Source organism: Strigops habroptila, chromosome 1 (assembly GCF_004027225.2).
Source record: "Strigops habroptila isolate Jane chromosome 1, bStrHab1.2.pri, whole genome shotgun sequence".
In the NCBI taxonomy this organism is placed as follows: domain Eukaryota; kingdom Metazoa; phylum Chordata; class Aves; order Psittaciformes; family Psittacidae; genus Strigops; species Strigops habroptila.
The window spans coordinates 65,879,259-65,902,918 of NC_044277.2; the positions used below are offsets into that span (position 1 = coordinate 65,879,259).

General features: G+C 39.8%; 1 protein-coding gene across 9 annotated transcripts in view; it reads right to left on the reverse strand.

Annotated features, from left to right (window-relative positions):
- The window catches only part of LOC115606092 (poly(rC)-binding protein 3-like), a 488,875-nt gene that overhangs the window by 57,927 nt on the left and 407,288 nt on the right, over window positions 1-23,660 (reverse strand). For all 9 annotated transcript variants that reach the window (XM_030481488.2, XM_030481498.1, XM_030481435.1 and 6 more), the window contains one exon: window positions 250-398. In XM_030481488.2, coding sequence (XP_030337348.1) covers window positions 250-327 — 78 coding nt within the window. In that variant the 5' untranslated portion in view covers window positions 328-398. The remainder of the gene's footprint in view (window positions 1-249; window positions 399-23,660) is intronic.

A 23,660-nucleotide genomic window follows, 5' to 3' on the forward strand; every position in this document is an offset into this window, starting at 1 on the left:
AGAACTCTTTTTGCTGCCGGAACTGCTCAAGATGGGTTTGTTACAATGAACTCCGGCTGCAGTGCAAACTGACGTACGATGCCTTGAAAGGCAGGGGGTGATTTTTTGGTCATGGCAATGGTGCCTTTGACTCAAGCCTGAGAAGGAGGAGCAATGACAATCTGTCAGTGTCACCGTAAGGCTCTGATGGTAACTGCATACACTCGCTCAATATACAGGCAACTGCTGTGGCAACAGTAAATGCTTCACCTTGCCATGCATGAGAAGTCGAATGGTAAGCGTGACATTGAGACCTCCTTCAGTCGCTTTTGTGTCCTTCGTGTTCATCCTGGCCTTGTATCTTCAATACTTGAAAGCAGCTTCGTTTTTCTGAGTTTTTTTCTATTTACTTAATCAATCTACAAAGAGAGAGAGAAAAAAAGAAAAAATACCTGTGAGCGGCCGAAGCTACTCTGAACTGAGAATATCATGTTGTACAAACCAATTAACATTCCTCCCTTTGATTTTCTGGACTACAGTTTAGTGCTGAAAAGGCTCCTTTGATTATTATCCCTCTCCAGCCAACTCTTTAGCTCTTCACAATTACAAGATAAACTCCCTTTTGAAACTTAAAAATTCTCTTAATGTCCTGTATTTGGAAGCTGAAAGCACAGAGCACAACAAAGTGAAATACAATGTTTTCTTCGCAGCACTTTCTCTGTTAACCTTCGCAGTGTGTATATGCAATATATATATATATTTTCACATTTTTTACATGTGGCTGTTGCTGTTTTCATTTTCCTCCCTGTTACTACCTCTTTTGCCTTTTGGTTTTGCAGAAGAGATATTTTTGTTTTCTCTCCAGCTAGACAGAAATTAATTCTGAGCCTAAACACCAATCCCTGCCAGCAACAGCAGATGATACATTATCAAAGACATCTGAGTTACTAAGAGCCACTTGCTGCTGTAAATCTGGGCACTGTCTGACTTTGTTTTTGTCTACCAGGCCCAGAGGTGGCTCAGTCCCTCAAAGGCCAAAGCTGAGCTTCAGCCCTAAGTAAAAGGAAGATTTTTCTTAACTCCTAATGACAAATTGCAGATTTTTCAGTCATTTACAAAGCCATAAATATCCTAAAATGCTAATGAAAGCTGCAAGGGATGGCTCTGAAGGGATAAACAAGATGCATTATGAGTTTATTAATGCAGGGACATTTTTCAGCACAAAAAAAAAAAAAAAAAAAAAAATGGGGGCAGAAAGGAATATTACCAAGGGCAGGAAAATTCCACGGTAGAAAAGGCTTAAAGACTTCTTACTTGGTTTTGTCCTTTTCAGGACTATGTTATAGAGCATAAAACCCTTAAGCAGACATCACGCCTCTCAGTAACCATTCCTTATTAATGACAACCCCGTTAGTTTTGCATCTTGGAGCTTCCCAAAATTTGGCTAGCTTGGCTATTGGCTAATAAGCACCTCTAAGGAGAACCATTTTGTGGTTCAGAGTGTACAGCAGTGTCTCACTGGGGTGACAGGCTATTGTCCCCTTGCAGAGACTTCTCAGGTATGGGACCAAACTACTAGAGGAACCTACCAGATCATTCCCTTCATAATGCCAGCAGTAATATCATGTAGACTGTTTCATCAAATGATTAAGCTCCATCTTCAGAGCCACTACACACTGACATACTAGACCAAAGTAAAGCCCATCTGAGTTGAGCATGTTATGCGCGAGGGAAGTCAGCAACAATGCTTAGAGAAAGAGAACAAGAAACACATATGGAATCATCCCTGATTGACCTGCCAAGCTGCCATCAATAAGTGATTCAGGGTCTTCTGGGACACTGCATCCAGACCAGCATTTTCACTAGCTGTTGTGCGACCATTCCTCCATGAATTTGTCTAATCCCTTCTTGAATCCACAGATCTGGTCTCCAAAAAGTTCTGGTCTCACAGACTAATTATTAGCATGGGAAGAAGTTCTCCACTTTATCTGGCTTAAATCATAGTATCATAGAATCATAGAACAGTTAGGGTTGGAAAGGACCTTGAGATCATCTAGTTCCAACCCCCAAATCTGCTGATTGTCATTTCCCCATGTTATACATTTTGCCCTCTGTGTATTATATGAAGACCATCCCAGAAAGTCACTCCTCTGGTAGCTGATGCTCCTCGTTTCAGCCTGACCATGAGAGTGGCCTAGCTATTCCTGGTGGTTTTGCTGCTGAGAAATACACTGGAACATGCAGAGTTTTCTCTCATATTTCTGCAGGACTACTTAGGGCCACAGAGAGCTTCTGTGCCTTCAGTGACAGCAGGCAGGCATGGTTGACGAAAGGTGTAAAGAAAGAAAGAGCAACTTTAACTCCCCTTCCTAAAAGCAAATTCATTAGATGTTACCACAGAGCAGCTCCTGCCTACCCAGTCCATTGCCAGGGCCCATTTTCCCTAACCCAGAATGGACTCAGTGTATTTCATACCATACGCTCTACCACCCAGACTACAGCCACTGAAATAAACCCCAATTATTCCACGTTTATAGGCTTATCACTTATACCACATACCACCTATCCAGATGGAGAAAGGCAGACAAGAAGCAAGGTGCCTGGGTGAAAAGGCAGAAAACAGAAGCAGCCCGGCCATGCCTCTGATGCACCATGTGTGCAAGAGGGTGAAAGGAAAATGTCCCAAGGCAGTGGTAGGAAATGACAGAGAAAGGTATTGGGCTGTATTCTGCTTCATTAAGGTTAGACCAGGACTAACATCAGAATCTGCAAATGGGTTACCACGACAGTCCCTTCTGACAAGTGCAGAAGGAGGAGCAGAGGAGGCGGCTGTGGTTGCTCGCAGATTATGGAAGAGAATGGTCCCATAGTGCTCACCTGCTGCTTGTGGAGGGAAATGCTCTGGCTCTGACAGCCCAAGCATCTTCTACTCAGCTCTGTCAATCAAAAACCAACCTAAAAACCAAACAAATAAACAAAAAAAAACCCAAAAAACCCCAAAACAAATCACCAACCAAAAAGCACCCAAACCAAACCCAAAATGCCAAACAGGAGCACTTTGGTGCATAAACAGCAGAATACATCTCAACATTCTGGACGTCATGGGAGCAATACTGGCCATCTGAGATTGCTAGAAAGTTTAGGGCATGCTTGGAAGATTTCACATAATGGACATGTTTTAAGTAGAAGCTAGGTATTTAAGACCCACTGTGGACCAAAATTCAGTGATGAAGGTACAGCCATGTTTCTAATGAAAAGTACTGCCATGTGGGAAAAAAAAAATCCCAGTCTAGATACAGGTTTTACAGTTGCTATGGCCTTTAATGCTGTGGAGCTACAGCGGGATGCTCACTTTGGAAAAGAATTCTGGAGGAAAGCCTTTACCCAGACAACAAACCAATCCCCACCCAATCCTGATCTTTTCCAGATAAAACCTGAAAAATATCTGTATCTTTAACTAATGCATTTTCAATTCTTTTTAAAAACAGGTTAAAAATGAATTTCCACCACAGATATTGTTAAAAATATCACTGCCATCTAATTCTTTGAAGGATTTTCTCTTTGTCCCTGTTCCCAACAAGCTCAAACTCAGCACCTGGTACCGAGAAGAAGAATGGATGTCTGGGAGAGGGCTGAGAGCCTGTGTGCCTGCAAGGAGTTAGGCAGCTGTGTGAGATAAAAAAGGAATGAATGCAAAAAGGCAATGTCACCTTATAAAGAAAAATATGCGAAACCAATACATATACCATGAAGACAGAAGAGTTTTTGTTATGCCAAAAAAACCCCAACTAAGCAAACCCAAAGAAAAATGAACAGGGGAAATTATAGTGACATTCAGCAGAAACCACGTCTTATTTACATGAGGACACTTTAACTCAGTCATTTAATTTCAATGTATCCGTAGGTTTAAAAACAGCAAACTTCAGTAAGGAAAACATAAGAACATCATATAAGAGCCTCTGATAGTAAATCTGTCATTTCCATAATAAAGAGAATCACCCCAAAGGAGGGGTAGCTAAGCAGATGATCAAGCCATAGGGATGGGGGCAGGAAAAGACAGGGGCTGAACAAGGAGACTAAGACATGAACAGAGAACCTGAAGATGAACAAAGAGAATGATCATGAGCTACGAAGAATTGGAAGTTGGACAGTAACACACTGATGTTATGAAAAGATAGTTCAGAATTTGGTTTATTTAGCAAGAACTCTTAAAAAAATTAGTGTTATCACCAGAAAAAAGAAAAAAAGGATAGTAAAAGTGATCAAAAAAAGAACACAGAAAACTGAAACATGTGAAACCATGAAAAGGCTGTAGCTAAGTCTTCTTGATCAGAAGCGTCCAGGGAGGGAGATCTGGGAACTGGAAGCAGCATGCTGCTGGGGATCATGATGAGAAAAAAGGACCTGTGCTTTCAGCAGATCAGAGTTCTTCAGGGACAGATTTATGCTACTTACATGATTTTAGTCTTTTACTTAAACTGGAGGAAATATAGGAAAGAAGGAGGAGACTGAAAGGAGCATAAGAGTATTAGGTATTACTATGGAAAAAGAATTAATGACGTTATCAATAGAAATCAATACACTCAGCCATACATGTAAGGTTTAAAATTAAAAATCATCTGTCTGCCACAGAAAGGTTCATGCTATCAAATAAGGAAATAACTACTTTGCTTTCAAGTTCTTTAACAAGCTAAGCAGTTATTATTTATGGCTTTTCACTTGGAAGTAACATCTCTGGATATTAAAGGACTAAACAGAGCAATTATACAGAAAAAACAGTGGAAGAAGTTAGCACACACACCCCCCCCCCCCCCAATCCAAAGTGAAATCAAAGCAAAACCAGCTCCAGTTGTATTATTTTGTTTCAAGGAACTTCTTTCAGAAATGGTGAAAAGTGATAATAATCAGCAGCTATTTACAGTCTCAGCTGAAGCAAAAGAAGACTGGACTTTTGCTAAACAAACACTTTTTCAGTCTGCGTGTCAACTAGAGGATGAAGACATCTACTGTTACTGAACCATAGTGTTGTGAGGTTACTTCAGCTCGTTGAGAACTCCGTTGGGAGGGATTCTGTGGGAAGCTTCCATGGAGGATAAAGGAGCTGGTGAGTTCTGGGAGATTTTCAAGAACATTCGCTTTTCAAGCACAAAACCAGTTCATCCTCCTTCAAGGTAAGGGAAATAGACTGAGCAAGAGACACCCTTGGATTATCTGCGACCTGGATGCCCACAATAAATAACAGTAATAACAATGACAACTCTTGAAAGGATTTCTCTCCCAGTAATAACTATTTGGGAAAGCAGAAAAAAAGGAGTGCTTTGAAGCACTCCAGTTTTATACAGAAGCCTCGCCTGGAGAATCTGATTAATGAACAATAGCTAAGGAAGCGGGTGTAGTATTAACCTTTCTACTTTACCAGTCCCATCTCTCAAATTACTAGAAAGGACTGTACACAAAGAAATGAGATTATACATTTGATTCACAACCTTATAATTTAAATCCCAAAATAGATTCAATGTTAATCTCTAACTCTTCAATGACATGAACAAGATCTGCAGAACCTGGCTTCATTAAATCGTCATATCATGGCCCATTTCAAGTAAGTTAATAGTTGGGATGGATCAAAAAATCCAGAAATGAGAAAATTAATTTTCTGTATTAGAAGAACAAAGTATATGTGTATGTATGAGTTGGTAAAATAGGTTTTCATTAAAAAGATAAGGAAGGAAGGAGTAGCTCAAAACCAAAATTTAAACATTAGAGAGAACAAGGTTTCAGGAAACTCAAAAATCACATGCTCAGAGAGATCTAAATAACAATAAACTGATAGGAAAAGTAAGCTGAACATGGACCACTGAAGAAATATCAGTTTCTACAAAAAAAAGTAGTAAAATATTAGCTCAAAAGTCGAAGCAGATTAAAGAGCAGCACATTATTGCACCAGTTAACAGCTATCAACAAAATACAGTTATACACCTGTAGAAGCCATGTGCTTCTTTTACTAATTATTGTAAAAAAATCTCTGTATCTCTGATATGCTCAGCTCTGTAGTTACTACAGATACTTGAAAGTAGCAGGTTTGCCAAAGATGTGAAACCAATAATGAAATACCAGATTGAAAAAATAGCAGAAACAACTTTGAAAGGCAATAGCAAGTATAAAACCTGGCAAGACTCCAGGAATCCTGCCTTTTGAATGTAGTTTTATGAAGTATGTAAAGCAGCACTAGTTTTTCCTTGAGGGGTATGTTTAATGCTATTTTGTCAGAGGAAGAACCTATCCTATCTATAGAAGCACTGTCTTTGTGTTCTCCCTAAATTGAGAAATGCCCATACCCCAATACAACTAGTGTCTCATTTGCTGAAGATCACTAGATGACAAATAATCTTTGACAACAACAGCAAAAGATTAGAGACTTAAGTTTTCCATTCTCAACTGATGGATGTTTAGCTGCTGAACTTGAGGGATATAAGCTCCATTCTTTAAATGCATCACTTTTACTTATGCTGGTCAAAAAGCCATATGCTTCAGCCAATAGCACTGGTTGTTCCCTTCTGATTTATTAAATGAACAGTAACATATTTATTAACTTTTCTACTTATAACATTTTCTGTGAAGCCTTTTGAGTAAATAATATGGCATGGTGAATTTATTACAGGAAGAACTCACAGAAGCACAATAAAGACTATTACCTCATTACTCACAAAACTATTCAATGATTAATTACTTATCTAATATAAATTAATATCAAAATACTATGCTGTTTGTGAATAGACAGCTACACACTTCGACAAAATATAGAAAGTTATTCTCTTCAGAAAACATCACATGTCAATCAAAGTAATAAATGCTATCAAATGCCTGGAAATCAAGCCTCAGGAAATCTAGAAAAAGCTTTACCATGGCCAAACAGATCTGTGATCCTGAGGAAGGAATAATCTCCAAGCTATGGAAAACACAGTGATTCTTTTGCCAATGATATCTTCCATGTTTCTAAGTTTTTCTTTTTTTTCCTTCCTGTAATCATTCCAGAAAGAATTACCTTGGCAGGAATGCAGAGAGCATCTTAGCAGTTTGCTATGAACTCAAAAAAAAAAAAAAAAAGCCTGCGCATGTCAATACTTCATACAGATCCACTAGCCAACTAGCTCTTCTGCACGTGAGAAAATGCCAGGCAGCTAAAAGATAGAAGCTGCTATGTTAGACTAATGAAACATAAACCCCTCCACAAGTAAGAAAATTGTGGCAGCCCACCATAAATTATTCTGTACAAATATTCTCTGGGAGTATTCAACAATGAGCTCAGGATGGACCAGAAAGGTGTTTTCTTTCCTTTCCTAACAGCACGCAATACAATTAACTGTAAGTTTTGCAAGATCAGGGAAGACAATACACACATATGGTAGCTATTTACCAAAGAATAATTTCTAATCATAGCTTTGAGCACAAAATCTGCTTTACCTGCCACTTTATCCTGTGGCTCCAAATGCCTCAAATCAAGCACTTCTCAAATCTTTGTTTTCATGTTGCTCAAGTATTGAATAAAAATTTTGCTCCAAACACACTCCATACGTGTTTGGAGCTCCAACTAACTTGAATTAATCATTCCATATGGTCTGAGATAATAAATCTAGTAAAGAAACGTACATATAAGTCACAACGAAGGCAGGGAAAAAATTGAACAGACTACCAGCAGTAGCAGAGTGGTCTCTCCAGCACAGAGATGCTTCCAAGAATGCCCTACCATACAAGAACAGATTTTCAGTCCATACCTGTTCCTGTAAAAACCCTAGATTCTGAGGACCTAAACACTGTGAATGTGTGTTACATTTGTTAAATTACATCTGTCCCCTTAAGTCAAATGCATGACTTTGACATTTCATCAATTAAATATTTTTGGTTTGAAATAATGTTTCAATTGTAAATTTACCTTAATTTACACCAAATAAAACGTTCTGGGGCATGCAAACTTTGCATGTTGATTTAAAAATAAATGCACTTGCACCAAGCAAAAGAGTCAAGCCCAAAACAGATCTTCTTTCTTCCATTTTTAAAAATCTGAATAGAGAAATCATTCACACTATTTCCAAGATACTTTAAGTGAGAAAAATTTATATACATATATAAAAAGATATGTTTTAAAAAATTGTATGCATATATGCATAGAATATGGTTAAATGCTGGAAAGTAAGCAAGATACATTTTTTTACATGGCCGATGTGGACAAACATTAAAAGATTGCTGGGGAACAACCTACTACGCAAATACTAACAACAGCATGATTTTTAAATGACATTTTATCACTAGTAAAACCAGTCTCACAGATGTAAAGAAGGATTATAATTTTCTTTGACAGTACCTTTCTTTGACAGTACAAGAGTACAGACGGCTTCTTATTGATCAAAGGAAAAAAAAGCCTACACCCAGTAGAACAGTCCAAGAAACATGGGAGCTTCTTTAATGGGAAACATTAACCCATCAAGTATGTTCCCACTGGACACAAAATAAACAGATATTTAGCTATATTTGTATTTTTATAATTCCATGTTGAAATGACATCTGCCCTAGAATATATATTTGTCCAACCCATTTATAAATGAAAAGTTTTGCACACATATCCATTTCAATAAACATGAGTCAGTTGTTCCACTCAATCCAGTATAAAACATGGCTGTTGGTTAGGGAAAAGAGGCTAATAGTAATAATACATTTCAACTTCTTAAAAAGAAAAATATTACATATTGATATAATTGAATCGCTGACACAAACAAGTAAAAATATCACTTTTGCAATCATGTTAATTATGTTATTTACAAGGCCGTGATTTGAAAATCCATTCAAGTTCCCCTAGACGAGTAAATAAATACTCATTAAAAAACAAACAAACAAAACACCAGGAAATTCATCTAGCATCTAAGGGAGGGAAGAGGATGAGCTCCCACCCTTCTGTCGCAAGAGGATTAGTACCAGCCTCTGGAATCTGAGTCACAGGCTCCCTTGTGGTACACCACACTCGTGCTTACTTGAGGCAAGGATGGATTGGGAATTGTCTGAGAAAGAGAAACGGGTCCAACAGGAGCACAACCGTAACAGCTGCAAATATGACAAGCACTGTAAAGACTTCCCATCATTCACAAGGATAAAAGGGAAAATCAAAAGCAGCACTGTGATGTCCTGCCAGGTTACTGGAATTGTTGCCTTCAAAAGTCATGCTCACAGGATGAATATTTCAGTTCTCAATCACTGGTGGTTAGTCAAAACATATAGCGTTATAAGAATTTCACTGTGAACTCAGGAGTGCAGTGGGTAAAAAGCTCAGTAAGTTCCCAGAGCTTCATTTGAAAACTAGATTTAAACAAAAAACCCACAACAACCAGCCCACAATAAATTACTCTTTTATGGGCAGTCAATACACAGCCAAACACATGCCAAGATCTAAGCCACTTAAATCAATATTTTTGTCACTGATTTAAACCAAGAGAATCTTTAAACTCAAAAGCAAGTCTATTGATGAAGTATACAAAAGCAAAGAAAAAATCAAAAGTTTATTTATTAATGACTTCAAAGTGCCAGCTGTAAAGTGAATTACTGTATCTTGCTCTAGCACTGGGAAAAAAAACAGCACTAAGGCTATCCATTTGTTATTTCTGTGCAACCTATAGAAAGAAAAGAGCCTATTTTTGCATAAACAACTCATTTGCTTCACAAAGTTACTCAGCTGAAACAGAGCTTCATGAAGTATCTGTCCTTTTGTCTATCCTTCAGTCCCTTTCTTTTCAAATACATGCATACATATGTATATCACTATATATATATCCCTACATATACTGACATACCTAAATCTGTGTACAGGGATATGTGTGTGTGTATATATATATAAGTGTATATACCAGTTTCAACATTTTGAAGAGATATAGGAATGCCTGATGTGTCAAGTTTGCACAAGTTTCATGGAGCCACAGCCTAACTGGAGGTGCTGGGTGGTGGTTCCACCTCAGGAAAAGCTTTGGTCCGAACCCAGCAGTGAATGATTCCCATTGGGGCTCGCAGCAGGTAATCCTGCCACCACATGGTCCTGCCAAACCAGGACAGTCAGCAGATGCTCACTGGTCACTCAGCAGCTTCACAGCCAACCACGCCACCATGCTCGCCTCTTTTCACCAGTGAGCATCATGACAAAGCAAAGCAAGAAGAGGGGCTCTGGAAGTGAACCAATACGATCCTCCCCCAAGCCTCAATGTTTGGAGGAACTCCCTACAAAAGGTGCTCTAAGCAGACATAGGATACACATTTGACTTTTTCCCCATTGCTCCAGTAGCTTGCTGCTCATAGACAGAGTTTCATGGATGTAACTCTATGCAGAATTTGGTCCTATGTTCTTTCTAAAGAAAAGGCAGGACCTGTGTTAATGCGAAGGATTTGATGCTGCCTTTACTTTCCCACCTTTGTCTTGGGACCACAAAATTGTCCATTCGATCATTTAAAGTTAAAAAAAAGTAAAGATTCAAAAGAAGGTAATTGCTGACTTATTGCAGAGACTCCACAGACATACTGATGAATGGTTACTGTAAAATAAAAACATAAAAAAGCATTACTGAAGTTTTGGTAGTATCTACATCAATAACTAAAAAAGGGCATGAGCAGAACATTAATTACAGTCAATTGCTAGGGCTGCGGACATTACAAAGGAGAAAAGCTCAAATATGAGCTGGAAGATAGCAACCTGAAAAGAAACACAGTGGAAAAAAGTATGGCATACATTTACAATACCAGTAATAACAATAATACATTGACATTACAATACATTTACAACACATTACCATATATTTACAATACAAATATGACAACTAGGGAAAACCAATTCTTAGTACTAAGCCAAATCCTGAAGGCACTGATGATACAAAGACCTGGGGATGACGTTAAGGCTGCAAATGAGAAGTTGAAATCTTGTACTTTGAAGCAGAAGAGGAGGCAATCATGTTCATATAACCATAGCCTGTTACATGTCTGGATCTGGACACTCCATGACCACTCCATTTCCATGGGAAAAAATAGAAGACCAAAAAAAAAAAGAAAAAGCAGGAGTTCATTGAGAGGAAAGTAGGAAAACTATTAACAGAAAATTAGACAGAGATGGAGGTGGATCTTAGCCAGCAACAAATGAGGCAGTATTTGAAAAGGCTACGATTTAGAGGAACCAAAGAAAAGGAGAGGAACTAGGATGCAGCAAGTGTGGCTGGCTGATGCAAAGCATGAGTTTACTACCCAAGAAGAAATTAAAGCTAAATTTCTGTCCCTAAAACCTGTTGGGGTATCTTTCAGACTAAATGACATCCTCCAGAAGAGGCAGAACCTCTGTCGTTTCCATGTAGAAAGGTTGCTTAAAGCTTCCTGAAGCCTTATAAGTACTACACTGCAATCAGAAGCGACACTCAGCACTGGGAATGCTGGCTCAGGCCTTAAACAGAATTTAGACAGAGTGTCTATTTTATAGCAAATTCCACCTTGTAAAGTTTGCTTTCATTCCAAATTGAACCAAAGCATCAAATTTTGAAACAATTTAGTGTGTATGTGTCTGTGTTTTAGCACGTTTTCTTGATCCAAGGAACTTATTTTTCTACAACTAAATTTTTTATACAGACTTCAACTTGCTGGTTTTATATTCTGTTATGTACAATGTATCTCAAAGTAAAAGTATCTCTTTGCAACAGAAAACCAAAATGGCACAATTCTGCAATTTTGTGAAGGCAGTATGGACTGCCATTTATCAAAGTCTTCCATTTAATTTTTTTATAAGGAAATCAAACACATTCCCACAGACCATTTAGATATGACAACTGGAAACAACAAGAAGTATTCAAAAATCTCTATCTGCTATTCTGTAGAGTCACTTTGTAAGTGAGAGGAAACAGAGTCAAATGAATTAAGAGATATTTTTAATCTCCGGTTTCCAAGACTTTGCACATTTTCTGTTGCCATTTCAATTTTTACAAGTGCCCTTGCATTATTTTTGTTTAAGTTAGGGAGAAGAGGGATGTTTTGGAGATTTTTTTTACTATTATTCAGTCAATAAGTAAGTTAAGTTGGTAAGAGAAAAAGGAGGTCATATAGTATTCAAAAAGATAAAATACTTGTTTTCTTTTTTCCCCTCCAGTGCTCTGTATTGAAATCTGAAAAGCCCTGTTTCAGATTCTGCACTTTGCTATTGCACACGTAATAATAGGACACACTGGCCTTTGATACAATTCTCTTCAGGGAACAAAAGCTTCCTTTGGCACAACTACAGCCACTGCTTGTTGTAGGTTACACATGTCTTTCCAGTCAAGCATGATTAATAACTGTTAAAAAAAAAAATGCTCATGACCCATGGCAAGTATTCTTTCAACTATAATACCAGCATTATGGGCTCTGAATCTCAGTAATTTTAAAATGTGCTTCTACAATGGAACTATAATTTAATTACTTTTTCTGCAGCCTGTTCCATTTTGTTTCATCACTTTGATTGCACCATGCGCTTGGCAGCTTATGGAAGACTGCATCTGCCTCCAGGATTATTTCAGTGGGCTCTTTCGACATCTGTTTCTGAAAATGACTTTATTTGCAGTGGCATAAAGAATAATCAGAGACTTGTTTAATCCAGATAAATTGGAGACGAGCGACACACAGAGACAGAGTTGGAGGCAGAGAAGAGACAGGGGAGAAAGCAAATCTATGCTGCATGCTGCAGAAGACATCAAAATAATCTGACCTGTTTCTGCACTTCTGAAAATACTGTTATCTGATGGATGGTATGATACATGAAAAGATGAGTCACTAAGTCAGCTCCTTTTAATGTTAGGGTGGAGCTCACAGATGAAATACATAAGCCATTCTAGCTAAAGCTTCATGCTGTGCTTGATCAGTTTAATATAATTTTCATTAACGACATTTGCAACCTCCTCCCTTGAGAGTCACAAAGCAGTGTGAAATGATGTGCAGCAGTTGACAGAAGCTCCTATAATAAACGAGAGAAACCCAGGCTCCAGCATGACCTGACACCCTTCCAAACACAGCTACAGCCAGCACCTGTTGCAGCGTGCCATAGCCCTGCTTACAGTTTAGCAGTCACCCTGATGGATAACTTCCCACATATTAGCAGGTGAGGACTGGGTCACCTGTGTATCAGATGAGCAAGTGCAAGGCATCTACCACATGCCCATGCCTGTGTTGGCTTGTATACGACACAATGGAAATCACCATTGGCAACTGCCATTTATTTTTGTGTTATGGGTGGGTTTGTTAACCCACAAACCATCATAAGCATTTAAAGAAGTGTTCTCTAACAGATCACAGGTGTTGATCAGGTTTTGTTTCATTCTTTATTCTTTTTTTTTTTTTTTTGCAGTGGGTGAACAGATATTCATCAAGAAGCATCCACTGCCTCGAAGTGCTGCACGAAGGCACCTTCAGCAACAGAAAAGTAATGACAGAACAAGACATAGAACGTCGCTGTAGGGACCAGGGCTGCTAAAATTCAAAGCACCAGAGCAGGCAGACCATAACAATAACAAGCCAAACAATCCCTAACACGCTCTCACTTTTGAGAGTTTAAAATCTTGCCTGTCTTCTTGTTCCTTTCCTTTGGAGATTTTTTCTTTGTTATTTGCTGGTCTTCTGGGCTCTGTTGCTGTAGCAAGCATGTCAGGAACAGTCACTCTGAACAGATTATCCAGCTGGTTTGGACATATGTATTTTGCTAGGAATTACTTACAGAAAATCTGAAAGGGGGCAAGTCCAAAATACAATTCCCAGAAAAATAATGAAAAAAAAAAAAAAAAAAAAATCACTGTCCCCAAAAGTAATAGGTGTCCTGCAAGCATACAATAGCTGGACCTGAACAGCTTGGTAATAGCCTAATTTCCACAGTAGTGTAGCCTTAATTAGCTGTCATAAGCATTTGGGCTTTCCTTTTCCATATGGCCAGACTGACTCTTGCCCCAGTCAAACGCAGTCCCAACTTCCTTCTGGGAATTCATCCACCCAGGGCATCTAACTCCCTTGCACCCCGAAAGCCGTGATCTTAAGATGTGCCCATGCACTATGCTGCTGTCCCCATGGGAATGCCACAAAAAGAAAACACACTGCCTCACCTTTCCTCAGCAAAGCACAGCAGGTGATCTGAGGGCATTGAAAAGCTCAAAGCTGCCACATTGCTGATCTACTTACAGGCAACAGGAGAAGCAAAACTCCTCTGGCAACCTGCGTGTCTAGTAACTTGGCAAGCTTGACAGACTGCATTTGGAAGCCTGGTTGTTTTCATAAACGACATAATCCCCAAAGCAAACATCTCCAACTCTTGGAAGGAAACAGAGAGCAAAACAAAAATACACAGCTAACAAAAAGGAAAAGAGTCATCAGTGTAGAGTATTTTGCTGAAGAGCTATCTGAAACCCAGGAGAACAAGGTTCTCTCCCCTCCTTTCTAACCAACCTCCAATATCGCTCTAATGGCTGGAGAAGACGTGAAGGTTTGGTAGACGATATCACCTATTCACAAAAGATTTCTATTTGGGTAAAAGAGGAAGGGAGGCTGTCCTGAAGAGAGATAGGTTCCAGCGGCAAGGCATGCCTGTGAAAATCCTATTAACAGAGATTATTAACAATTATTTTCCTTTTCTTCCCCCCCCCCCCCCCCCCCTTTTTTTTATTTAGATAAATTCACTTCCTCCCCTCATTTTCCACCTCACAAGCACAGGCTATAACACAGCAGTTGCACAAGACCAATAGTCATTGCTTTTCTAGAGCTTCAGAGTAACTGTACACAGCGTAAGACCTGCAGAGGGTTATTACAATTTGACGAGGCTTTGTCATCTTGCCAGTATTGCCAAAGAACAAAAGCCATCGTGCTTAATTAGAAATTCCCCCTAAAGAATTTAGAAGGATTTACTGGTCAACAGTCAAGGTGAAAGTAAGTTTGCCTCTGAAGTACCAGCTAGTGACCACTACTGGACAATGAGTAGATGTCTGTGCTGTACTGTGGCTCAGTAGCACCTCTGTCATAGAATCATAGAATGCTTAGGGTTGGAAAGGACCTTAAGATCAGGATGTTTCATAAAAAGTGCCGTAAAGACAGGGTGTTTGGACATACAGATGTTTACCTGATCTTACTTGGGATGAAGCTTTCAGAATGTTGGTAGCAACGGAAGAGAGAGAAGACAGTGTAACCCCTTAAGCACTGACAATAAAAGCAGTTTGTGAGGTCTGGGTCAAGTCAGGACAGGGCAGCATGGGGTAAGTGGCTTAGTGACTCATGGTATTTAAGAGAGCAATACAATTGTAAGCTTCTTGCCTGTGCTGATGCCAGTTCGGATGCTGGTGCTAGCACCTGCTCAGATGGTCAGAGGTTGGGTTTGTGCTTTGGTAAGCAACTGAGGCAGTGTCAGATGGAGTCTCCTGCCAGCACGATACAGAGAGAGAAGGCTGAATGAGGAAAGAGTAGGAGCTCCACCCTGACTTATAGGTCCCTTAATCCAAGCATGTGGATGACCCCAGAACCTGCACAGTGTGGGCACAGCTGCAGCCAAACCACCATGCCACCAAATCTTCCTACCATGAAAACAGGATGTCTGCAGTCATTCTATCTTAAAAAAAAGATCATACAGGACAGTTATCATCCAGCAGCCACTCACAGAGACTGTCCAAGACTGCCTGGAGTCAACTAGTTACACCCCAGGATGCATGTGAAGAGCTCAACAGAGTTGCTCTTAGGTGAGCACAGAAGGAGGACCACACTGTAATGTATTAATTGTTCTGTCTCCCTTTCCCCTTGACATGCTCCATACAAATTAATAATTTTTCTTGCAGCATTTAAGGATATCTACTTATAAATTGCTTTCTGATGCTCCATTTCTCAACTATGTAATTGATTTTCATCTACAACTTATATATACATCCTTGAAATGAAATCAATTCAGAGCAGCTGAAATGAAAATGGACCCTGTTTGTAACAGGAAGATCTCATTCCTGTCTGTAGCTATTCTCCCCTCAAAAGCAGAAGTGATAAGATACAGAAGGAAAATAATGAGTGTGGGAGGCTTCACTGTGCTCTGCTTAATTAGCCGCTGTTCATTATGTGGAACACACAGCAGTGTGCACCTTCATGTCCACACACATACTTACATATAAACCCAATGGTAACAGGGTTGATGTATTTTCTATAAACTGGGATATGACATCAAAACATTGCCAAGAGGAGCTAGTCTGCATTCATTAGTAAAACAAATCAAGATTTTTCCCAGACTGCAACAGCTCTGATCCTGTTTAATACTGAGTTCATGAGCAGGATCTTTTTCTTCCAGATCCAAGTCTCCAATTGCTGCCATAAAGATGAAGCTCTGCCTTTGCAACAGCATCCAGGCAAGTTATCTAGAGGCTTCCCAACCTGTACTGTAATATAAAATGAAGATAACTGAGAGATGAGCCACGCAACACACACACACACACATATATATATATTCATTCTGATGGAGTCCTACATGCATAAAACTGCCTGTGTTAGCCCCAACGCTCCCTCAGCGCTCAGAGATAATATTCTGATCACATAAAATGCAGCAGCAACCACTGTTTTATCACACAGTCGTTCTATACACAAATGTCAGATTATGTATTGTTCTTGCCAATGCAAATGTCAGTTTGGATCGTTCACAGGCTACAGACGTTACTCTGGGTCCCCTGTAGAGCTGAGGCATGAATTCTCAGCACCTCACAGAATAAAAACTTATGCCACAGTGACAGGCAAGGGTACATTGGTCCCGCCTTTCCGGCACGAAGGAAGCCCAAATAGAATGTTAAGTCTGTGCACTTCTGACCCCTAAAATACAGCATCAAACAAAAGCAGGGCAGGACAACTTCTATGGATATGTAAGATTAATGATCCAGCTTCTCTGATCTGTAAGCACAGGTGAATGGAGAGAGGAAGGTCACAGGCGGGGCTCTTCTGGGCACAAACTGGACCTTTAAGGAGGGATGTCAGGCATCTAAAACCACGGAAAGAAGAACAGCGCAATGCTTGGTGGGTGACCTCTACAGATAACCACTCATTTACTGTTTCTACAGCAACCTGTTGATTATAAAAGGCTGCTGCTGGATGTCTGTAAGATAAGAGGGTGAAAAAGAAGGCATTTTAGGGAAAGGAAGTATCAGACATACATGGCGTGTTAAATGTTTCCCTCTGTTTCCCTTGACTTCCCTGTGCTCTAAACTGGAAAGGTGGTGAACCACTCTGAAGAACTTCCAGGATTTTACCAATAATGGCTCTATTTCACAATTTCTCACCATGACATATCTGGTTAATGGCCAAATTAAGGAAAAAAGAAGTAGACAGCCTGAAAATGTCGAACCTAATAATTTTGTGGGTTGGGTTTTTTTTTTTTTTTGTGTTAAAGTTTGAGAAACATAAATTCTGCTGAAGTATTAGGCCCTTGGAGAAGAATTACACAGGTAATTTGTCATTATGGCTAGCTGAATAAAAGCCTCCCAAACCTCCAACAAGACATCATTGCCTTCCAGAGTATTTCTTCAAAGATGAAGTTTCAAATAAAGCCTAAGGCATGTTTTATATGAGGTGCCTATGCATTAATAAAGGGATATCCATGATGATAGCCCCAAGCCCTAGGCAAACTAACAGTGCCTCTCCTCCTGAGCCACGCTACCTACTTCCTTCCCTGCATCAGGTCTCTGCCAGCTAGTTCAAGAGACTCAAACCCAAATGTTCTGAATTTCTGCAAGCTATTTTGTTAAGAATTCCTAAATGAGTAACCAGTCTGTCCTATTTCTGTTTCATAAACATTTGTCAAATATCATCTATTCCCAGACATTTTTGCTATTAAAAAACAGTGGAAGCCAGCTCTCCCAGAAGTACAGATAACCAAGATAACCACCGTAGTGAAATGCTACTGTACTCTAACAGCACTTGAGAACACTAGCAAAAATAACAGCAAAAACCAGAAAAGTTGTAAGTATGAAATGCAAAGATGACAAATACTTAAGCAGCACCTCTCAGATCATGCAAATACATAATGCAAATCATTCCCTTTCTATTCCATGTATCACAAGAGTTGATGTAGAGGAACAGTTACAGCTACACATTCTCTCTCCCCCCCACCCACCCGCACACTACAGTTGCTGAAATCCTAGCACTTCTGAAAATTACTGTTTTGCCATCCAGCTTTTGGAAATACATAATGCAAAACTCAGCGGGTCTTACGTCCTCCTCACTGATGGACTATTAACACAACTTGGCTTGACTTTACGTGCAGACTGAATACACTAGCAGCTGCACTCTTTCATAAAATGAGATACAGTGTTATTAATTTTACCACCAAAGTCATCAGACCAGAGTTTCTTACTTGTGGCCATGAAATTCCTTTCAGATGACATACTTAAAAAAAAAAAGAAATCAAGAATCCATGGAGGGAAGCATAAAATGACTCATATATTTTAGCAAAACACAGACTTGCAACTCAGACACGTAGGTTTGGCAGGAAGCAAATCTGTACATAGCCTATTACAAAAGGCATCTTGTTGGTCTCTTCCACAAATGCGTAAGTAACTGACAGGCTACTTGAAAAACTTTCATGAAAACAGCTTTTTCATGGAAAACTGAGCTGTTCTGTTGTTGGAAGGTTTTTATAATCTTAAATAGTCTTATTTTTTGCATGAAGGACATTCCAAATTCCACTTTCCAACTTTAATACATTTGCAGCACATATTGGAACAACAATGGCTCTTCACACGGAGAAGTCTTCGCAGGATGAATTGACAGCTAGCAGATACAGGGAAGTTCAGGTTAGACATAAGGAAGGAGTTTCTTACTGTGAGGGTGGTCAGGCACTGGAACAGGCTGCCCAAAGAAGTGGTAAATGCTCCATCCCTGTCAGTGTTCAAGGCCAGGTTGGACAGAGCCTTGGGTGACATGGTCTAGTGTGAGGTGTCCCTGCTGATGGCAGGGGGTTGGAACTAGATGATCTTACGGTCCTTTCCAACCCTAACCATTCTATGATTCTATATCAGGTAGCTGCTAGAATACCGAGTGTGAACCCAGTGGCCAGGCTCTCTCCCTCTCCCCCTTGTCAGATCCTGCCCAAAGCAGTTGTAGTCTGAGCTGTGAGAGAAAACTCCCATTCCTCATCCTATTCTCCCTTGCCCGGATGCAAAGGCACTTCTCTGCAGTGTGACCAGGAACAAGGACTTCTGTCTCGGGGTTGAAGGAGGACACTCTGCTGTCCCCTGTCTGCCCACTTGACAGAGGAGCAGCTCAGCATGAGCAATGAAACACAAGTACGGAGGGATAGGTGGAGTAAAAATGCTAGCAGTGACAAAAAATAGGCATGACAGCACACACACACACTACAGAAAATGGCAGAGTTACCCTGAAGTCCAGGTTCATATGGGTGAAAGTCCCTGTGCCCAGTATTTCCTATTGGGTAGGTGCCTCTGGTAGGTACAGCCAGAATATACAGATACCAAGTCCAAGCTCTCAGGTGCAGCTGAAGCCACCTGAATTCAACCATCTATGCCATTTCCTATGCTACAGCCATCTCCCAGCCCCTGCAGGAATTCTGGCCAAGCACAGCCTCACTATTTATACCTATACATGCTATGACTGAAACTCACAAACTACAGCCCTGCTCTCACTGTCAAAAATGGTGCTGCAAATTCTGCAGATGTTTAAGACAGTAACATGCCAGGGACTACCTGGGGACTTACTTAGCACAGAGCAAGGGGACAAAAGCCATCCCTACTCAATGCAGGTCAGTAATAATTGCAACAGCTAGGCAGGGCCACAGCAAATGGAAAAACATCTAGTTCTAACAACAGGCTTTCTAGTAAAGGCTAACTAGATCTATATTACAAGTTTCTGTCAGCACAGGCTATCAAGGGACAAGAAAATGTAATTTTTGGTTGCTAAACCTCTGCTGATAAAAACCTTCCAGGCCAATATATGGTCAAAACCATGTACCTACCAGAAGTAGTTTACTGTGCTTGGAGATTGTGTTCATGTTACAAGGCCATGCTAGTATTTACATCACGTGAGCACGTGCCCTTAATTTCACTGGGACTGCTTAAGTAATTGAAGGTATACAGGATTGGGCCTTACCCTTGTGCTGGTAACATTACCTTGAACTCTGCAAGGGGAACAGCTATTTACATCTTTAGTAGATTAGAAGTGTTGGCTTCATTTGAGTTTGCTTTTTGAACAAATTTGATTTGGAGGATTTTGTGTCCCTTTTGTTCCTGGTATGTAAAAAACTAATCCACTTATTTTGGTACCCGTCCCTGCTTTAAGATGCTTTATGACTGCACACTTCTTGTGACAGAGTTACTATTTATCATATGCTGGCACTGAAGGATATTAAATCCAAAATCTTGCAATATCGTGGCAGTTCAGTGGTCACTATGAACACTGGAGGTAGTTCAACCACCGCATGCCAACAGCTTGATAAATACAGCGTTTTTATTCTGTTGGTAAATTGTCTGTAAAGAAAATAGAGTTTTATAAGTGCATTTGACATTCTCAGGTGTACTGGGATTGATTTATCTGCTACGGGTTTATCATGAACTGTTCACAGTGAATAATAAATTGACTGGACAACATATAGCATTTGATATTCAAGGACAGTTTTGAGTGTACCAAACTTGGTTTACTCCATCATAAGGCAATGTGGCTCAAATCAGTATCACAAAATAATAGTATCAATTTAATACAACCTGGTTTAAAAGTACCTTCAAAAGGTACTGATAGATCCACATAAAAACAGTTTCTCATTTACCAGTTTGTTTAGAGGTTCTTAGTCCTGACTCTGGTTTCGTGCATAATGTTACTAGCCTTTCTAAACATTGACAGCTTTTTAAATGTGTGCATGAAACTGAAAAAAATTTCCATGGACATGGAATAAAAAATTATTTTGAATTAATCGAACATTCTCCCTGTACGTACATATGTATTTAAGAACTGTGAGTGACCCTGAGCCAGTTCAGGTCTGACTTCCAAGCTCCTGGTGTCACAGCAGGCAAGTCCACATGCACATTGCACGTCCTTATCTCCAGTACACATGCTCTTACTTTCACATCCTTAGCAGCCCCCTATGTAGCCTGACAGATAAGGAGGAATATTTCATTGGAAGACGTTGAAACCACTTTGTTCCCACAAAATATTTGGGTGGTTGCAGGTAATGGTATTTCTGACAATTCCCCTTTCTCCCCTTTTCTGACAATTCTCTTTCATTAGGAAACTCCCAAGAAGGTGCTGCCACATCAGAACAATAGCATTACACACCCTCACCCTGTAAAAATGAAAGCTCTGAAAGAGTTACAGAAACATTTTATGTGATGACAAATGCAGTTTAAGAAGTCTCCATCCTTTTTTCTTTGTATTTGCTTCTTTTCTGCAGTTCTCTATCCCCTCAATCATGCTAATGCAACCATGAACTGAACAAAACTGCACTGCAGTGATTTGACCTGAAAACCAAACCAAACCAAAAAAATAAACCCAAAATCTGAATCTGGTTTAGAGTATAACCCTGCAAATAATCATCTGGTACAACATGGAAGTAGGTAACAACAGTGCAGGAATGGTGAATTATAAAACGCGCTTTACTGACTGGGAAAATGTTTGTTCAACCATACCTGGCCATACAAAATAGATAGCACTAAAGAAGCAGACATTACATTTTTTCCCCTGGCATTTTTTCCCATTTCTAGTTGATCAGGGTTAAAACTTTCTGCTGTTTCTCATGGACCACAAGACTGCTTGGTATCTGTCTGTAATTCCTTGCTGTTTCTCAATCATGCAGTCTCAGTTCCAGGAAGGGACATGTTAATAGAGCTGAATTTCTCAGCAATGTGCACTGTAACTGCCTTTGTCCTACCAAAACAAGAGGAGTGGTCATTTCTTGCTATTGCTGCTTTCATCAGTCTTAGAGCTGCAGTGTTGGTAGTTTACCAAATTGGAAAGATGTGTCAAATTGGGAGGCTATATTTTCAACAATTTACACATCAAATCACAGGTGTGATCTTATTTTTTTGAAAAGAGCAGCATACATTATTTTCTAGTCAGCTGTGACAACTAACTGCTCAATACAGACTGAAAAGAAAAAAAAAAAAAAAAGTGGTATGTATTGTGTTTTCTTATATATTAATTATAACTTTTTAAGAAAATGAAAGCTTTGTTGCAAACACATTTTGATCACTGAATGAATATGTTCTTTCACATTTCTGAAATGTTTTGAGATCCCCAGAAAGAAGATGATAATGTGTAAGCCTTGCTGTTAAAATTACCACCTCCTCATCCTTAGAGAAACAGTATGCAAAATGCTTACAGTGAATTTTAATGCAGCAGAAATGCAGATGCTATTTCTCCATGACAATTATTCCCCCCCCCCCCCATTTTAGAAGAGTTCTTGGACCCAGATGTTACCAGGTGAAATTCAACAGCAGATGTCCTGTCAAAGGCATGCCAAGCAAGCTGAATTTATTTTCGTGATCTGCTGGCACTCCAGTATAAATGGCTCAGTGTTACTAACTGAATTCTCCCTATGCACCTGAAGTGGATTTAAACTCATTTTTGTCTTGCAGGTAGAACCACACAAATCTGATTAGTTTAGAAGCTGGTGGAATGATTAAAGAAGATGCTTAAATTGAAGTGTGTGACAAGGAACAACAACTAGTACCAGCAGGTTTCTTGCTTTCCCCATCAAAGACCCAGAAGCAAACTTTACCATCCCACTTCTATACCAGAATCCTGGCATGTCTTTGTATAACCATCTTGTTTCAACAAATTTACTAATATGATTTTTAGAGATGGTTTGAAACCAAGACCTGAGCTGATAATGCCAAACTCTGAAGTGGCACTGCTTCCTAACCCTACCCACAAGTACAAGTATGTCCCAGCAGGCAGATCTAAGCTTCAAAAATGGACCTTATCTTTCTTCTCTTCTATCTTTCCTCCCTTCAATAAACAACGTAATTCCTTATTATTCTTATTTTAATAATCTGCCTGGTGGCCTCCTGCCGACACCATCTTTAGGCCAACTTGATTTTTCCTAAGTCTTCACACCTGGACAGACACACCTGCATAACAAACCACCATTGGCTTGCACCCTCCAGATGTGGGATGACAACACGCCCAAAACTCAGTTTGTCCCACAGCTGCGCACACTCTGTTGGGTGCCTTGGGGAGCAGATCAGCCTGGCTTGCCCACAGCCAGCAGCCAAAAGGAAAGGATAAGCCTAGCTGGACTTCTCCTTTCCCACGCTGCCTTGTTCCTAATCCCAACGCCTTCCTTCTCCCTGACACCCCGGGGCAGTGATAGCAGTGAAGTCTTCTGCCTCAAGTTAATCTGATTTAAACACAAGACAGTAGTTTCCTTTCCTGAAGTCATACTCTCTCCTCATCACACAGTTGTGAATTCCTAGATGAACTTCTTTGACAATATTCTCATTCATTACACCAACCTGATTCATGCCCTGAACACTGCTCATCTCATGCCCAAAGGGAATGCTGCTCCTCTGGAAAAATGGCTGCAATGGTGTCATTCATGACTGTAACGCAATACATATGTATAATAAGGCTAAACTAAAGGCATAGAAGAAGCCACACATTTGGCTTTTCCTAACTTCCGAGAGCTTGTTTCTGCCACTCTA